Raw genomic sequence first — 19,248 nt, 5'->3', positions numbered from 1 at the left:
GGCATCATCGAATTAGCATTTGTTTATTAGTTACGGGCGTTTTGGTAGTGCATTACACCGACCATCCTGCGATTTCGGAATGGCGTGTGCATCAAATTTTGCCAAAGACTCGCCAAAACGGCTACGGAAACCTATGAAATGCTAAAGCAAGAATTTGGGGAGTCCGCAATGGGTCGTGCACAAACTTTTGTGTGGCATTCACGTTTTAAAAATGGCCGAACCTCTGTCGATGATGACGAGCGTTCTGGACGACCATCTTCGAGCACAACGCCCGAAAATGTTACGAAGATTCGGCAGGCCATTCACGAAGATCGACGTCGTACCATTAACGACTTGTGCGACATTGTTGGGATAGGCTATGGGACCTGTCAGCTGATTCTAAAGGAAGAACCCCACATGCGACGCATCATGACAACGCGCCAGCGCACACCGCCCTCAAAGTTCGGCAGTTTTTGGCCTCAAACACCATGGCCGTCATCCCGCACCCTCCTTATTCGCCGTGTGACTTCTTCCTCTTCCCAAATATGAAAATTCAGCTAAAGGGAAGGAGATTTGAGACGATAGAAGAGATTCAGGCAGAATCGCAGATGGTGCTTGACAGGCTGACAAAGAAAGATTTCCAGGGATGCTTCCAGGCTTGGCAGCGGCGCTGGGATCGTTGTGTTCACTCCCAGGGGAACTACTTCGAGGGTGATGGATGAATTTAATACCTGAGATAAGTGTACGGGTTTTTATAGGCGCAGTCTAGAAACCTTTCGATCGCACCTCGTATATGGAGGACCAGTCGTTCCAGAGAACTAGCACTGAGCATTGCAATCCATCACTTGACATCAGCAACCAGACAGTACCATGTCCTGCAAGTGTCAAAATTAAACTCTTATTCTCCATACTAGTACTTGGTGCTTAATACAATGCAGTAACCTAAGGTAGCAAGTAATCTTGGGTTAGACTATCTCATAAGGAGTTTTGGGAGTCTGATGGCTTCAAATATGTAATTTATTACGAATATGAACATTATTTGTTTATTTGTTTAAATCTTGTCAGTCTAATCACAATAAAATTCCTATTAAATATTAAAATATTACTATAATTAACATTTAAATATTTAAAATATATTAAATGATGTTCTCTATCGAAATGTTCGATTTACATTAGATCATCACTTTTTTACACGACATGTTTCAGTTCTAAAAGAACCATCTTCAGGTGTATAAAATTATATAAACTTAAATATAATTTCTTAAATGCAACTTTTAGTCAGATGTTTATCAGATTTCAAATGATGTTTTCTTCCAGATTTTATTGTATTTTTAATATCGTATTCGAAGAAAACATCATTTGAAATCCGATAAACATCTGACTAAAAGTTGCATTTAAGAAATTATATTTAAGTTTATATAATTTTATACACCTGAAGATGGTTCTTTTAGAACTGAAACATGTCGTGTAAAAAAGTGATGATCTAATGTAAATCGAACATTTCGATAGAGAACATCATTTAATATATTTTAAATATTTAAATGTTAATTATGGTAATATTTTAATATTAATAGGAATTTTATTGTGATTAGACTGACAAGATTTAAACAAATATATATTTATCACAATATGACGCAACTTTATCATCTCATGAACATTATTGTTGAAAGATTCTTTTCCAGCAGTCGCTTGACGAAACGTGTTTTTCATTCATATTAAAGCGGAAAGGGATATGGATAATCCCCGTTTCCAGAATGCAAATCATTACAGGATTGCTTGGAATATGATGAAGATTTCCGTCTTCTGGGTTGTTGCGCTGTGTAGTCTGGTCGATGTTAACCAACGTTTCAGAGGTCATACTGCCTCCGGCATATTCATCGCCTTGATGACGGAGGCAGTATGATCTCTGAAACATTGGTTAACATCGATCAGACTACAGAGCGCAACAACCCAGAAGACGGAAATCTTCATACTCACCGCTGTGAGAACCTCAAGTCTTGGAATATGATATTCACCAACCAAGTCGTTGTGAGGACGTAACTGATTCGAATCTCTTGGCCAGGCTATCAGCTATCCTAACCTAAGTTTTCCATTGTTTGTCTCATTCTCTATACGGGGATGCGGGAATAACACTTTTCACCCAGAGCATGACCGCGTGGTTTCAAACCTTCTCAACATTCAAGGTCATCTTTCCGTCTCATTAAACTGGAAAAGGCGATATAAACTATTACATAAAAATCGTCTGTAAATAACAGGAGAATAAACGCTTTTCGTCTGTTCCAAATTGTAGAGCGCAAAATATTTAGACGAAACTGACTACTTTCCCAATTTCTCGCCGTTTTATAAAGAAAACTTCAACATCGGTATTCGAGTCTGGTGGGAACCTTCTCTCCTGTACATATCAAGGGACGATCCTCATGTGTATACAACTACTCCCTTCATCCATCACTGTCAGAGTACCACAGCACGTGGTTTTGTGTGAGCTGCACGTGGTTCCACACCAAAAGCACGTGATAGACGCGTGCCAAGTCAACCCTATCCCAACCACCGTGACCACACTGTTGCCAATTTAAAAACATTACAATCATGCAAATACATGCCATTTTACAGTTATTATTACCAATTACCCTGCTTACTTACGCACGTTTTGATACCTGAAGATATATGCTTTTTACGATGAGTATACTAGGAATGTTTTCTAAAATGAAAAAAGGAAAACAATTTATAAATAAGAGGGATGGAAGGAAAAACAAAATTGATGGCTACTGTAGTTAAATTTTGAATCGACTGTAACAGCTTGGCTGGTTGAAGAAAATGTAAAGTTCGTGGATTCCTTTGGATCCGATGTTTCAGGATCTAGCTTTGTTATTAAGAATAGAGAATCTGATTCAAAATCTCACAAATTTACAAAACAAATTCTGACAACAATGTCCTCTTGAAGTTGTTACATGATTAGCAGCGATGAATGAAATCCATATTTGTGCCCCTGCGCCCAACCAAACGAAAATGGTATATTGTTACTATAATACAAATTTAAACTTTGACCCTTACAACAATTTGTATTTTGTAAAAATGTTTCAGATGGAGTGAGATGTACTCCAGCATCATTAAATCCAGCTACCTGTTTCACATTTAAACTGCCAGCAGAATTGCAAGCAGAAGATGTTACAACAGTAGAGTTTTGGTTCTATAAAGAAAGAGATCAGAGAGACAGCCATAACCAAACTTTTGTAGTATCTGAAGTTGCTCATTGGGATTTGAATCAGAGCGTTCAGAAAAGCAAACTGTTGGTCATCCATGAAACAGATGTTAAAGGTATATAATGTCCTGCTCTTCCTTGCACCAAATGTTATCCCAAATACAAAGCATTATCATTGGCTCTGAACATGCTTTTCAATCATTGATGAGCTGTAAAAGCTCTTGACGAGGATTTTAGAACATCTCACTCAGCCAAGTGCCCTGTGCCTTCTTGCACTCTTATCATTTGCATTGATCCCATTTTATTTTACCTTGTCACCGAGATGAAGGTTAACAGATTATAATTAATTGTATGTTCCCTTTGACAGCTGGCTGGGTGAAAATTGATTTACTTTGGACTGTAAAAAATTGGTTGGAATACCAGGAACTGACACATGCAATCCATATAGCATGTAAAACATGTGCAATGGAGATTACTAAGTCACCTGTATCTTTAGAATCTGAACATAAACCTTTCATTATTATCAGCACAAATGCAATGAAAAAGGTAAAGTACAATACAAAAAACTTATTATACATGCTACCTTTATAATATTTTGAACAATATTTATTGGCATGCTTTGTATTTTAATGCTTCTACAGCCTGTCATTCTAGTAAACTTTTATATCAATATAATTTATGTATACATGTATGCATGCAACTTGCTTCACAGTCTATACTTTTATTTATGAATCAAGGAAGTGCTACTTAATGTGATGTGACCTCAAATTTAAATAAAATAAAAGATTTCTGTCTTCTGGGTTGTTGCGCTGTGTAGTCTGGTCGATGTTAACCAACGTTTCGGAGGTCATACTGCCTCGGTCATCAGGGCGATGAATATTCATATGACGGAGGCAGTATGACCTCTGAAACGTTGGTTAACATCGACCAGACTATACAGCGCAACAACCCAGAAGACAGAAATCTTCAGCGCCCTGACGACGGAGGCAGTATGACCTCTGAAATGTTGGTTAACATCGACCAGACTACACAGCGCAACAACCCAGGAGACAGAAATCTTCATACTCACTGCTGTGAAAACCTCAAATCTTACATTAAATAAAATAATTTATCAGCATACTTAAAAGTTACTTTCAAGTCTAAGAGTCCATTACAGACCCATTTCCACAGAGACAAAGTCTTACCCTATTGCAACAATATAATACTTTTAAATCTAAACAATGAAAAGCCCTGTATAAATATACAACACTAGAATACACAGTATATACACGACAGGCTGCAGAATGAACAATTGCAACTGATCCCCATCAGAGGTCCTGAGGCATTCTCTACAAATCATTCCCATCAGAGTTTTGGTTATCATGGACTGACCAATGACCAACAAGTAGTGCTCACGGAATATTCATATATTTAACTTCCAAATAGATAAAAAGGTAACGGGGAAAGATAAATGTTGAACAATTATCATGCCTGTATTAAAAACATATTGCTGATATATTTCTCAATTTCTAATTGACTAATTTCTAAATATGAGGAAGAAATATTCACTATTCACTGACAATGAAGTCTACAGAAAACTTTTCAATCAGAAATCATAAATCCTGATTTAACTAAAATTAGGAACCTAAGATAAGAGTTCACGATAAAAATTTGTCTTTCCCTCGTGATTTAATCCACTATTTCTTCAACTCAGTGCATTCCTAATTACAAACACACAAAACAATCAAAGAAAAGCTTGTATTACGCTACCTGTAAACCATATTCAACTTTAATAGTTCAAGCATCATTTATAGTTGATCCCAATATCCAAGAGTCAGTTGTTAAAATGTTTGATTTACTATTAATCTTCTATATATATATATATATACAGAATCAACGGCAAAAACGCAACATAAACTGTCACCCAGGTGTGTCTGAATGCTGTAGGGAGAATCTATATATATCTTTCGCTGATATTGGATGGGACGAGTGGATTTTGCAGCCATCAGGTTACCATGCTTACTTCTGCCGTGGATCATGTAATAATGCTGCTTCAATCACACAAAGTGGTGCCCACCACAGTTCGTTAATTCAGGTGAGCAGGAGACATAATAAGATGTCATGTTATAATATTACACTATCAGTCTATCAGCTAAAATATTTCAGTAATAACTACGTCAATCCGGAATAAGGTGTATACTTGGCCAGTGCAACTGCTTAAGTCTTTAGATCGCAAAAGACACGGTCCTGATGTTCATTGTTATTTTACGTGGGCACGAAAGCTGGTCTCTCATGTTATGGAAATATACAAATTGATGGCAAATGAGAACAGGTTGTTTTAGGAGAGTACTTTGACCTAAGAGGGATGAAATGACAAGAGGCTGGAGAAAACTGCATAATGAAGAGCTCTACAATTAGTACTCTTCACCAAATATTATTAGAATGATCAAATTAAGGAGGGTGAGATGGGTATGGCATACAGCGCACATAGGGGTGCTGAGAAATGCATATAAAATTTTGGTTCTAATGCCTGAAGACAACTGATTTGGTATGGACACGTGCAAAGGATGGAGGAGGAAAGGTTACCAAAAATTACTATGAAATGGCAACCAAAAAGAGAGAAGGAAGACTGAGACCAGGATTGAACGATAGAATTACAAGAATCATGATAGAGTGGAAACTACCTCCGGAAGGATGGGAAAATAGAGAAGAATGGAAGAAAATATTAGGCACCGGAAGACCGAAGTAACGGTCAAGAAACAGAAGAAGAAGAAAGAAGAATGCCTGAAGAAAACAAGAGATCACTTGGAAGACCTAGATGTAAATGGGGAATTATATTAAAATAGACCTTAGGGAATAGGGTTGGAGGGATTGGATGGGCTCAACTGGCTCAGGACAGAGATGAGTAGCGGGCTCTTCTGAACATGGTAATGAATTTTCCAGTTCCATAAAAGTTGGGTAACTTATTGACTAGACTAACTTCACAAGGACTCTGCTCCACATGTTAGTTAGCTAGTGCCTATTTTATTACAGCTACATGTGTGTCTACATAAATAAAATGCTTACAGAAAATATGAATAATTAACAATGTAAAGAGCGGGACAGAGAAAAGAAAATACACATAGCGGAACCTCCTGGGCAAACTGTTAACAGAGGACAGCAACACGTTTTTCATCCGCATTATATACTTGTACAATGAGAGGTAGGTATCAAGTTATTAAAGCAAATTTAAGAGTAAGGATGGAAACACTTGTATTTCCTTCCTTCCTTTAATCAGTGGGTCTGACTCCATGGTAATTACTCTTGCCTTTTTTTTTGTTCATAAACAGTATAAATACTGTGGTGTAGGGGGAAGCTAAACTGACAGGAGGGTTAGTATTTTAGAGTAAAGTAATGAACAGATGATAAGGGTTAAGATATATAAGAGCTTCAACAATAAAATTTGTGATCTTTTTCAATACTTTTTAGGATTTTAAATGTAAGAGACTTATTTTATTTTCTACATATATTTACTGCATGAATATAACATTAATAAAAACTGGTAATGGAATGTTATAAAATATGTACACGAAACTGCTTCACTTGCCGATAAACTTTGTACAAATGTTCCTACCAGTATTAAAAAAAATTAAAATTGATCATTCAGACAATGAATATGTTAGAACAATTCTGAGTTTTAATGTATCAATTTTTCTTTATAGAGACTGCTGTATCTACATAGTTCAAGTGCCAGGCAATTAGAATTGGTACCATGCTGTTCACCTACAAAGCTATCATCACTTCAAATGCTCTATGTGGACAACAATCAAACGATTACCCATGCAACATTGCCGAACATGGTGGTGGAAGCATGTGGTTGCATGTAAGTGGTAAGTAAGGCTTTAATTAAGCTGACCTCTTCCAGAACAGTATTTTACTTGTACCTGCAACAAATATGCTCCCTTGCCATGCTTCAAATTAAGAGTTCACTCTTTTGAGAATGATAATTCCTTTCAATATTTTAATCAATAAATGTTGTTTGTTTCTTGGTTTATTAATGTATCTACTAAATAGGTAATGTAACAACGAACGCACAAATAACATTCCTGCAACAAGGATATGTTTGATGTTAAATCCGTGACTGATTCCATAATTAACCTATAGATTCAAACGATCAAGTTACCAATTGAACAAAATGACTGTCGCTAGAAGGGAATGAACTGTCACTCACAAATAATAAAAATATCAGCTATTGAATTAACTGACAGCTGTTTTCTGACTACTCATTAAACTAAATTAAAATCAACACTGGACTAATACTGAATGCTGTGAGTAATATTGCAAAGAAATTAATATGCAATGTAGTGGCAAACAGAAAGCAAGTAATGCTCTTGTGAAATACATTAATTTCATTCTATACAAAGCTGAACATGTACTGAACAGAAGAACAACTATTTCTTTTATTTAATATATATAAGATGTGGGTTTTTTAAATTACAATTTCTTAGAAGAGGACATAACCTTCAAAATTTTTCTGAGATACAGAAATGCCTAGTCCCAGCAATGGTCACTTGAATGAAATGCATTAATGAAGACAATGCGTATTGCAAATACTTTGTCTTCAGTACCTAAATAACGATTACTTTAGTAAAAATAACAATGTCAATAGAAATATCAATGTTATTCTGAGAACAGTTCTACAGAATTGCTGCACAGCCCTTCATTATGAACAAACATAATTAAACCCTTAATGGCAATTTTATAATGGTATTACCTCTACTGCCACAATTACTACTGCTAGTTAAATCATTACTACTACTACTACTGCTGCTGCTGATGATGATGATGGCAATGATGAGGCTGTTTAAATTTGACAAGATCTGTAAAACCCAGTTTGATGTTTGCTTTCTTTGTTGTATATCTGGCTGTGTTCACAGGCTTAATCATTTTCTGTAAAGTAAAGCAAAGTGTTCTCTTTACAAGTGCTAATTACAGTCAGTCAGTTTGAAGAAGTACTACTAATATGTGATGAAAATGTTGAAATAACATACTAGGAAGCATGGCCGATATTTTTCAATGTTGTTTTAAGTTTAAAGTGGTAGGAAATAAATACAGGATAAAGAATGAACTAAGATAATAGTATGAAAGGGATAACAGAAGAAACCATTCACCATTTAATTTCAAAGGACCATTTCCATTAGTTTGTTATTCCGTGATAATTACAATGTCTTGGTATGTGTGTGTATACATGTATGTATCCAAGTGTTTTAAGTTAGCACAAAGAAACTGAAATTTTAAATGGGCTTTCTCAGCTGTATGCACTCAGAGCACTTTTGAGAGATTTCCATATTTATGTACACATGCACAGAGTTTCAGGTGTACTTATTGCAGTCTCTATTAAAAATGACATAATACAAATTGTGAATCAACTGAAACATTTGAACAGATATCTTCTGACAATTCTGAGGGGAAAATTCACCAAATGTGAAAGGAGTATTGGGTATTTCCTGATATTGACTTTTTACTGTTGTAATTCTTCTGCTGAATTGCTGAAACTAATATAATACTCAATAATCATAGGAATAGTATATTTTTTATATAATTTTTGTGATATGTTACAGAAAACAGCCCATTAGTATTTGTATTACTTCAGGAAACTGTCTAAATTTGTCAGAAGAAAGTCTGTTCTGCTGAAGGAATTGAATTATTGAGCACTGTAATTAATTACTGCATTTTCACACCCAGATACATGTGCATTTCTATAAATGTATCAATTCACAAGTTAATAAATATGTGGATGCATGAAGAGTAATCATAGCAAATGGAAGGTTGTTCCTATTACTGACTGCTGTTCTTATATGTGTTTAATGACATAACAGTAAGTGGTGTGTGACATAAAGAACACCTTCGGAATTTTTGCGCAGTCCATATAGTACAATTTTCCTGTCTCTTTTTATTAATTTATAACTATTTTGTTAATTCACACAATGTGTATCACAACTGCCACTGTGAACTATTGCAAGAAGTTTCTGTTCTTTTATATGGATCTGCATGCCCACACAGAAATAAGGAGACAACTGTAGTATAATATTTATTTTATGTGCATAAGTTTGTAAATGTTATTTGTCTTTCATGTGAATGTCATAAGTATTGTTAATTCATTTAAAAAATTAAAATTCATGAAGTACACTTTTAAAGCACTTCACCCAACAGAATTTATGATACAGAGATGTGTGAGCACCTGAATTTTCAACCCAACCTTAAACTTCAAATACATGAGAGTTATGGGTATAAACTTATTGCATAATTATGGCAGCAAGACATGAATTTGAAGCTATATTTTATATTTGACTATCAAACATTTGTAGCGGTTTGAAAAGAATGTTAATATCATAGTCAGTATTTTTTACTAAAGGTATCTGAAAGAAGAGTGAACCTAAATCCACAATGTAATTGGAACTTGGAACCATTTCACACATCTCTAGTAATACATGATACTGCATTAACAGCCAATTTTATGTTATGGTTATTTCATACTTTAGAGATACTCTTCTTAGTTGAAGCAGTGAGAAGGAATTGTTACTTGTCGATATTACAGTGCTTCCTTTCCAATACATAATGCTGAATAGTTACATTTCCCTACATTTCATTATTTTTTAACACTGAATTACTTAGTTTCATTAACTCATTAAGCATTTACCACGACAGAATGATGCATCGTAGTTGTGAAAATTACCTAATATCCAACGTTACAGTGGATGCAGAATTACTCTGGCTTCAGCTATGTCACTGAAAGAGGGGAAGATGGAAAGGGCAAAACGGAGCACGACAGCAGTCAGTCTGAGCATGAAAAGTTGAATTGAAAAAAATTTCCTCTTTTAATTTTTACACAATCAGTGGCATAATGACACGCTGAATTTTATACTACACTGTAATTTGTGAACCAAATGAACTGTAAAACTCTAGCAATGCAGGCACACGCATTAACCTGCATGTACTACTAAATGTAATAATTTCACATCTGATAGTATACAGAGAAGGACTCAGTTACCTCTCCACATTTGCTATCACTTTGCAGTCATCCTCTACCTCCCACGTTTGTATTTGCAATGGTCATCCAGACTCAGAATTATTTTGCAGCTACTTAAAGTATATAAATTTCATTGACTGTGGTTCTAAATACAAAGATGTCAAGGCCCTCATAATCTGAATTCTCCCATGCACAGCATTTTTAGATGTTTCAGCAGCTAGGTCTTTAAGCCATGTTAACAATTATCACCTTTATTACTGATGTATACTAATTTTAATGATAAGAGTGAGTCATACAATGAGGAATTTGGAGATTTTCATACAAAGAATACAAATGTTCAGTTTTGAACATGGAGCATTCTTGTACCTTGATTTGGTTGATGCATTTCTCTTGTAAGAAAATCATTTCCTATTCTGTGTTTCTAAATGCAAAACATTCACAATTTGAATTTTTGGATGCAGGAATTGCATTGCTTACAGCAGACAGAAATATATTAAATAACTGTAAATGATCAAAGAGGGCAGACTGCCTGCTGTAAGGCCAAAACATTGATGAAAAGCTCATATTTTTATCATTACTACTATTAATGTAATGTTATTACCAATGAATGAAACAAGTTTGTTTCTATGTTATAATTGCTGTCAGTTCTTCAGTCATATATAGCTTAAGATGTAATTTATTTACACTATGTATTTATTAGTATATTTATTTATTTATGTTGCAACACATCCAAATGAATTGTAAGGGATGTTTACTGTAGGATAAATGATAAATAATTGTATATAACATGAGAGGTGATCTACGGAAGAAAATATGCTTTCCATTTTTCACACAGCAGAATATAACAATACGGATAATGGATGGAAAAATTGTCTGCTTTCCTGTTGTTAAATGTTGTATTTAGTTAGCCTTTGGTCTGCCATAAATTATCTATAACATATAAAACAGTTTTTCTTCTTTGTTTTATACATTTTGACTACTTAATAAAAATATAATTATATTTGTATGTTCCTGAATGTGAATGTATTTTTGCTTGTCTTTGCATGATATTAACACAAATTAAAAAAATTACAATATACATTCAAATGAATCTGATTTGTTGAACTCTTTGTGTATTGTTATAGTATATTTTAAACATGTAATTATGAAATGTAGCAATAAAATATACATTCAAAAATATATAAATTGCAGCCACACTAATCTCTAAACAAAAGATAGGATCTTTGTGTTGTGATCTGCGATTTTCTATATACAACCACGTCAGTTTTCTGCCTTACACTGTACTTTAGGCAAAGTAACGAAAACAAACTTTAATAATTCACAGTGTCAGAGAAGTACACCACGAACCATAATACAACTAATACTTCTAGACTCAAAAAGATGCTCAAATAATTTTCTTGTACACATTCTAAATTATTTAAGTTCATACAGCAGTAGTCGTGTACATAGCAGGACTAGAGGTTCTCATAGCAGTGAGTAAGAAGACGGCTGTCTTCAGAGTTGTAGCGACATGTAGTCTGGTAGCAAGCCTCCATCATCTACAACCCAGAAAGAAGGCAGTGATCTTTGTACTCACCACTGTAAGAACTTCATATCTTACTATCTTGTATACATAATTGCAGGTCTTCTGGAGGTGTCAGTTATTTACAGTATTTCCTTCAAATAAACCCCAAGGAAATTATTCACAGGTCCTGGGAACACATCACAGATAAGATGAGAAGAGTGAGCATAAGTGCAGTGTTCTTGGGTAAGAAGAAACATCATTGACATGTCAAATCTAAAACTTCTTGACGATGGTGAAGAGTCAATTGAATAAAAATTTACTTGGATATTATCCATCGTCTAGTAATAAAACGTAAAAAACGTAAAACGACGTTTCGGAGATGGGGCTCTATCTCCGTCTTCAGGTTCCTACTCAGTTGGGCCCACTAGATAGAGCTAATCCCTATCTCCGGACAAATTAAAAAGTGAAAGTCCCAGAATAAAAAGGCATTACCACACCATCCATCTGTGGGACGTAAAAGAATAGTATTATTAGTAGTATAGTAGTCATCGCCCTGATGACGGAGGCAGTATGACCTCTGAAACGTTGGTTAACATCGACCAGACTACACAGCGCAATAACCCAGAAGACGGATATCTTCATACTCACCGCTGTGAGAACCTCAAGTCTTACATTTCTTCTTTTACTTTCCTTTTTTTATTTTATATATATATATATATTTTACAAATTCATGCTCACCTATATTCTGATAGGTTCTCAATTTAGTAAAAATGCAAAAAGTCACTACTGTCAAGTAGAAATGGAACAGGATCTTTCTAAAAAGACATCCCAGTTTTAATTTCAGTTAATAAATAAACTCTCTTCACTAAAAATATGTGTTGTTTTATTACGTACACCATCTTGACCATTACTACTTCATGATAATGCCAAGGGCAGCCATTGATCCAAGACTACTGAACTCAGATACACCAAATACAGCAATGTATGCTATGTAGTTAATTATATGCAATTAAAACTGAGTCATATTTTTAGAAAGACCCTGTACATGAATAAACAGAGCACATACTCAGTGAATGTTACACAGACACATTTTCCCTTTCTTTCCTACATAAACACAATTACCACTGAAAATGTTTTCTCCTCCAGTTTTTGTAATCCAATGTGTGAAATTTTAAAGGAAACTAATGGAGTATAACATGGCTAGAAAATATTTGAGTAAGAAATAATCAATGGTTTAATTGGGGAGATTTATATATGAATAATATCGACACCAGAAACTCTGATATGTTTTCACATTAGAAACTGCCATTTTGCTTCAATTAATACATGTCTTTCAACCAGCCAACTACATGACATTTTGTTTTTGGAAAACTTAACTTTTTATTTCAATTTTGATTCCAGTTGTAACATGCTCCATCACCTGTGATAAAATATGATCCACAAGTCAAAGGAATGAAACACTTACCTCATCACTCAAAAATGAAACAAATGAGAAACATTCTTACTGATATTCAACAGGACGTAATATTCAGCTGTATATTACTTTCAAAATAAAGAATTCTCCAGTAAAAGACATTTATTTCTTACACTATTTACTCACATACTCCACACAGCACCAACATGTCTGAACTTACACCACAATGGAATGTTTCATCTAGTTTGTGCGTAGCTGATAGTCACCATTTTGAGTGATGTACCGTACCCAAGGTAGGGCCTGATACCCACTCTTTTCAATGATTTTCAAATACCGCACCTTGAACAAAACACCTTATATTATCACAGCAAAAAAAAATTATTCTGATATGCTATCACAGAACAAAATACATGAGAATATTAGGATCATATTCAGTATATTTTTATTTACTTCCTTTATGAAATAGGTCACTTATTTTAAAGCATGTCATACTTTGAATAAAGACATATAACAAATAAGATACATCAAATTTCATACCTGTATTCCAGATGTTGTGAAATATGGAATTTCAAATTTCACTTGAATTGGAGGTCTACCTTCAGAGTCTTCACCTTCAACACTTGGTAAACCAAAATGAGCTCGCATCAAATACTCTTTCCCCCCCTAAAGGAAGCAAGACAGAAAGTAAGTTAGGATCCAGAAAAAAAAGAGTAAAAATAAAACAAATCTCTATTACAGTGATCATGTTAGAGAAAATGGAAAATACAAAGATGTCTAGCAAAATAAAAAAAATTACCTTAGTTGAAAGTAAAATAAACATTGGTGGTTTATAGTTTATTCAACATTAGTGAAACACACACTTTTTAAATAAGGAAATGCCATTCCATGCCAAGATGTGTATAGAGGCCAAGGGTGGTTATTTTGAATGACCAGTTCTTGTAAATTCATGAATAAAAATTATTAGGCATTTGTTTGCTTTTTCTTATTTTTATTTTAATGTCTGACATCTATAGCTCCATAACCATTAGGAATCAGACCTATGTTCATATGAAATTTTTGACTGGAATGACCTCAGCTACAAGCTCCATTTTGTCATGACTCTCCCCATATGTGTCTATTCTGGCTCCTATGTTTTGGAGGTGATTTATACGTTCATAAGATTTTTTTGCAGACCTGATCCACTGCTGAGATTACAGACTACTTGTCAGAATGAAAGTAAACTCTAAGCCCTGAAGTCTGAGATAGCATGTTTCTCCGAAACACTGGTATATACATACAAGTCCACCCAGTGATACAACCCAGAAGACCATCATTGATGTCTTCACTGCTGTGAGAATCCCAGACCTCACATTTATGTAAATAAACTGTGATGCTACATCAGTTAGAAATATCCTTTTGGACTATCAATCTTAATTTCTTATGAGCTTCCTCTCTACTCATATGGCTTATATAATCAAAGATACGCTAAAGTATAAATTTTATATAACAACTCCTGTTAAAAGGTTTAAGCATCCACCTTCTCCTACAAACGTTTTGTAGGATTAGCAATAACAATAGCAGTAACTTACAGGAAATGATTTCACGGTCCAGGTTATCGCATTTTGCTCTGGTGCATACTTGACACTTCCAATTGTAGTCTTGAATTTAGGTGAATCTGCATCAGCAGGAACAGGAATTACAATTTCAACATTGTTTGCAGTGGATCTACGTTTGAACTGAGATTTTGCTTTTATCATATATTCCACACGACTGTGTGCATGACGTTCAATCACAGACTCAATCCATATCAATGGCTTCACCTGGAAGTAACAGTGTTGTGACATTCACAAAATATAACAACAGACTGGAAGAAATTATGCAAAATAATAAAGTAAAAGAACAAGAAACAGGGAAAAAGCTATTAAGAAAATGTGACATAGAAGAGAAAATCAGATAAGAGTAACACTAAGTACACATATTTTTGAACCTACATGTGTGTTCAGACGGTATGACATCAACTCAAACTCGCCATCGGGAGGGATAAATGATATTGTTCGATCATTTTCAAATCTGTAAAATAACATAAAAATCATAATAAACTGGAGATTTGTGTTCTTGTACACTGTATACTAATTATAAAGTGAAAGAAGTTTTTCATTTTCGTGGCTTCCACTTAACATTAAAACACTGTCATATGAAAATACATATTTAAAATTGTGGATATAAAATACAGTGGAACCTCGACATAACGTAGGTTTCAGGGGACAGATTCAGTACCGGCGTTATATATGAAATATGTAAAACATATGTAATTTTTTGGGGGGGACACGATCGCAGCCGCAATATATCCAAGTCCGCAGTATAACGAGGCACGGTATATCGAAGTTCCACTGTACAGATATAAAAATATATCTGCTGCAAAGCAAAAAATAAACTTCCATTTCCAATATAAACATTCAACAGACATATATCTGAAAAAGAAAAAATGTAACCGTAACTTATCAACAGATAAAATAAACAACTTACTTAAAATGCTGAATGACATCTTCACAAGTATCTTGTATAAAATACATATTCAAATCTGTGCAATAATAGTTCTTTAATAAGCAGTGACAAACCTGGATAAACGGACACATTGGTGAAACTTCACATCTTCCAATTCAACTGACTTTGACTTTCCTCTTCCTGTACTTTCAAATAACACTTTGTCATTAAGTCCCAGTCTAAGTTCAGGCATACCACTCAAATATACACGCATCTTGATAGCTCCTACGATCTCACTTCTCAATACATTGCCATTTGCATTTGCCTATACCAAAGAAAAATAGCCTTTTTGAAGCATTATGAAATTTGGGTGGGGGGGGGGGGGGGGGGGGGAAGAAACAACAACAATAAGCCAATAATAATAAAATTGCATATACCCTCAATAACTATATGTAGCACAGCTAAAATTACTGCAGTTTCTAAATTACTTACATCCTCACGATAAATTTCTATTTTAAACACCCACTCTTATGAAAAAATGATAAATGTTATCAGAGTACAGTCCAATACACAGTAATACACTTATTCTGAGCATATGGACATCCCTACAATATTTCAATACAAAGTTCTTACTTTAAAATTTATAGGACAATGATACTATGTGCCTAAATTACACCAGTAAACAGACAGCAAAGGAAGATTCATATTATAAAAAACAATCAAACACAGTCACTATAATGACTGAGCTACCCTGGCTCCAAAAGTGTTAATACAGGCAGCAATTTTGTTGAAAGACAAAATTATTAAATTATGGTACAAAAGACACACATACCAATAAGTTTACTGATTCAATTACATCCAGAAAGACTTCATTCTTCCTATATTTGATGCCCTCAGATCTCCATGACACAGCATTAGTTACAGCCATAGGAATTCGGGGTTGGATCTCTAATTTATGACCTTCTTGAGTTATGTATCTGAAACCAATTTTTGCATAATATAACAGACTGTAAATAAATAATTTACCATGGCGAGAAAAAACTGAACCATTTATTCAGCTACTCACTCTTGCAGTATTTTGCTGTCAGTTGTCTGTGGGTAACCAAAATCAAGAAGTTCATCCATGAGTTCGTAAATAACAACAAAATTGTCTCTTATACTTTCTTCTTCAAGTTCTTTAAAATATTCAATCATTACCTGGAAAGGAAGTTATTATCAACATCTCAATAATGTGAAAGTTATGGAAATATATACACGTAATTTGTATATTGCCTTCATCGATTTAGTATTGATAGATACAATAATAAAGAGCAGAGTACATTTTGAGAAGTACCAGCTGCTCAGCTAGTCAAGAAATTCCTTTCCCCCCCCCCCCCCCCCCCCCCCCCATAGACCCTGATGTTCAGAAAAGCCTGCTAAATTTATATCTTTACTGTTAGATTTCTTCAAAAGTGATAAGAGTATGTAAAAAATTTATCAATAAATATTAGTTCCATTAGCTTACATTATAAATGGACTTTCCTAGACATGTTTGCAAACTAGTGCTGACCACCTACTGGTAGCTCAATATAGTGTCATAGGCTTCAAGACACTGGTAAGTTTTAATGTTTTCATGGCAGCGATTATGAAGCATATTCTTGATGAAATGCCTCTCAATGAGAAGTGACACTGTGCTGGCTGACAAGTGTCAGCCTGATACTCTGCATTCAACAAAGCTGAACAGAAAACCTTCCACAATTTTCACTCAAACAGAAATTTGTATATTCAGTGCATGGCAACTCAGCTGTGCCTCTGGAAATTTTACAGAAAAAATCCTGGCTTGCTAAAAGTACAATATTTGAGTATAAGCAGAAAAATAACATTATAAGCTTACAAGTTATGAGTTTCCTCTTCTGTTATATACTCTAATAGTTCTAATGTGCACCATTATTTGTATGTGTGGCAGTCATATAACACATGGCAGATGGGCTTTAAAAGTTAAAATAAAACTCTGAAATTACAAATCTCAATCCAGTATGTCTAATTCAAACTGCAATACAAACCATTAAGGACATTTACCTGAACAATCTTATGCAGGAACGCAAACACTAGCGCAATATTAGCATTCTTTTTAGTTGTGGATACTATGTATAAATTATTGTACTTTATGTAGGCAAATGTACATTCTGATGTTTGCAAAATTGGCGTCAGCATACCGTCTTCTTCCTTCTCCATCAGCAGAGGCATGAATTTTTCAATTACACCAAGATCAATGTCACCTCGGTAGTTTCTTGATATGAGGACCTATTGTATCATACAGTTTCTTATCAGAGTGCACATTACACATGCCCAAAGAATGATACTGAAATTACAACACTACATTACAATGTTCATTAAAGGACCAGTACTCAAGCCCAGCTATTTCTCCATTCAACATCATTTGCATCCACTGATTGACAACAACAAATCTTGTAAAATACAAGAGATAAATTAATTACATATTGTATGTACCTTTGAAATGTGCACAAGAAACAAATTAATTTAAAAAATATAATGCATTATCCAAGATTAGGATGAATTTCACAGTGATCTTCAGTTACAACAGATAATACTTCACTCACATATCACACTGAAATTAAATATCTGACAGGTCCTGATAAAAATTACATATATACTTGAGAACAAAATTAATTATTTGAGACTTTACTAAAAAGATATATTTACCTTCCCCTTCACATCGAGAATATATACAGCTGAAGACGACATGCTGCAAATCAAGCTAACATTCCAGTAAAGAACTGCAAAGGATGAAAGAAACACTATAATATAGGCCCTTGTAACTCATCGGTATAAGCACATAAAATGTAATTAAATAGGACAGTTTAAAATCATTTACCACCAGCACAACAAAATATATGTATGCCCCACGCACATTCACACATAACTACATACATCACTAATATACAAACACACACAGGTTTACAATATGTCAATTTTTGTTGTCCCTTACTTTGCATTGCAGATATATAAAACTACTGAAACATTTCTTTAAAATTGATGGAGAGCATATTCTTTTCCTAGACATGAAGTAAATTAAACAATCAAGTCTGTATTAATTTTTAAGACTGCTTAAGTGTGTGTGATCCAGTCAAGACAGAAATCTCTATAAGATTTTAACTGAATCTGAAATATCCATGAATCTTATTAGGTCAATTAAAACATATAAGCATGAAGTATCATATTGGTATATATTTGGTGTATTCCCAGTTCACAATAGGCTAATTGTATTCGTATAAGCTTCCAAGTTTGCTTCGAAACATTATAACATTTATCTGCAATCAACAGATCCTTCATAGTACAAACCAAGAATGTGGAACATGTCACAGTACGAATATAAAACGCCATTTCTTATAAGTTTATTCAAATTATGAAAGAAAATCTAAACTATCGACATTTCATCCAAATTGCATTCGATTATCCAAACATGCTTCTCCGTTCATGACATATTACAACATGCACAACAAATGTAAAGTTAGAGGGAAATTAATTCTGGTCCATAAGCGTTTGTGTACAAAAGTCGTACCATGTAATATTTAATTACAATTTGTCCACACGAACCGGTTCTGCCACATAAACAACTGATGAACAAATCTGTTGTAATTGGAGGTCTGATCACGGATAATAAGTTTTGGCTGTAATTCTTATGTATCGTACAGAGAAGT

At 34.3% G+C, this 19,248-nt stretch overlaps 2 protein-coding genes across 11 annotated transcripts in view; one reads left to right on the top strand and one right to left on the bottom strand.

Moving 5' to 3' along the window:
• daw (activin beta chain dawdle) overlaps nucleotides 1–9,790 on the top strand; it is a 21,817-nt gene extending 12,027 nt beyond the window's left edge. The window contains exons 2-5 of the mRNA XM_022081840.2: nucleotides 3,061–3,294; nucleotides 3,546–3,724; nucleotides 5,049–5,252; nucleotides 6,859–9,790. Of these exons, the coding sequence (XP_021937532.2) occupies nucleotides 3,061–3,294; nucleotides 3,546–3,724; nucleotides 5,049–5,252; nucleotides 6,859–7,023 (782 nt within the window). The 3' untranslated portion in view covers nucleotides 7,024–9,790. The remainder of the gene's footprint in view (nucleotides 1–3,060; nucleotides 3,295–3,545; nucleotides 3,725–5,048; nucleotides 5,253–6,858) is intronic.
• Nucleotides 6,162–19,248, bottom strand: AP-1mu (adaptor protein complex 1, mu subunit). Of its 10 annotated transcripts, none has more exons than XR_015537035.1 (11): nucleotides 18,890–19,009; nucleotides 18,251–18,324; nucleotides 17,606–17,830; nucleotides 16,614–16,744; nucleotides 16,380–16,524; nucleotides 15,682–15,872; nucleotides 15,055–15,133; nucleotides 14,653–14,883; nucleotides 13,622–13,747; nucleotides 13,271–13,423; nucleotides 6,162–8,086 (listed from the first exon to the last, which is right to left on the bottom strand). XR_015537035.1 is itself a non-coding variant. In XM_087355680.1 (11 exons), exons 1-10 carry the CDS (start codon nucleotides 18,903–18,905, stop codon nucleotides 13,325–13,327), a joined length of 1,317 nt encoding a protein of 438 aa, XP_087211806.1. In that variant the 5' UTR covers nucleotides 18,906–19,010; the 3' UTR covers nucleotides 6,162–8,086; nucleotides 13,305–13,324. The 10 variants fall into 10 exon arrangements, 6 of the variants coding, with proteins under 6 accessions (XP_087211806.1, XP_087211802.1, XP_087211803.1 ...); XM_087355680.1 differs by having other exon boundaries at nucleotides 13,305–13,423; nucleotides 18,890–19,010; XR_015537032.1 differs by lacking the exon at nucleotides 6,162–8,086 and adding an exon at nucleotides 8,298–12,174.

This window comes from Zootermopsis nevadensis, unplaced genomic scaffold (assembly GCF_977971745.1).
Source record: "Zootermopsis nevadensis isolate Lab colony 2312 unplaced genomic scaffold, Znev_1.0 Znev_ptg000025l, whole genome shotgun sequence".
NCBI lineage: Eukaryota > Metazoa > Arthropoda > Insecta > Blattodea > Termopsidae > Zootermopsis > Zootermopsis nevadensis.
Note: the sequence above shows the minus strand (reverse complement) of the source record. Positions and strands in the feature narration are given on the sequence as shown.

Bases quoted from the DNA above. Each gene is read 5' to 3' on its own strand.
- AP-1mu (XM_087355680.1), bottom strand. The intron at 16,745-17,605 runs GTAAATGTCCTT...CTTCCTTTCCAG, and splicing joins TCCTGCATAAGATTGTTCAG to GTAATGATTGAATATTTTAA. The intron at 13,748-14,652 runs GTAAGTTACTGC...TGCTTCCTTTAG, and splicing joins GGACCGTGAAATCATTTCCT to GGGGGGAAAGAGTATTTGAT.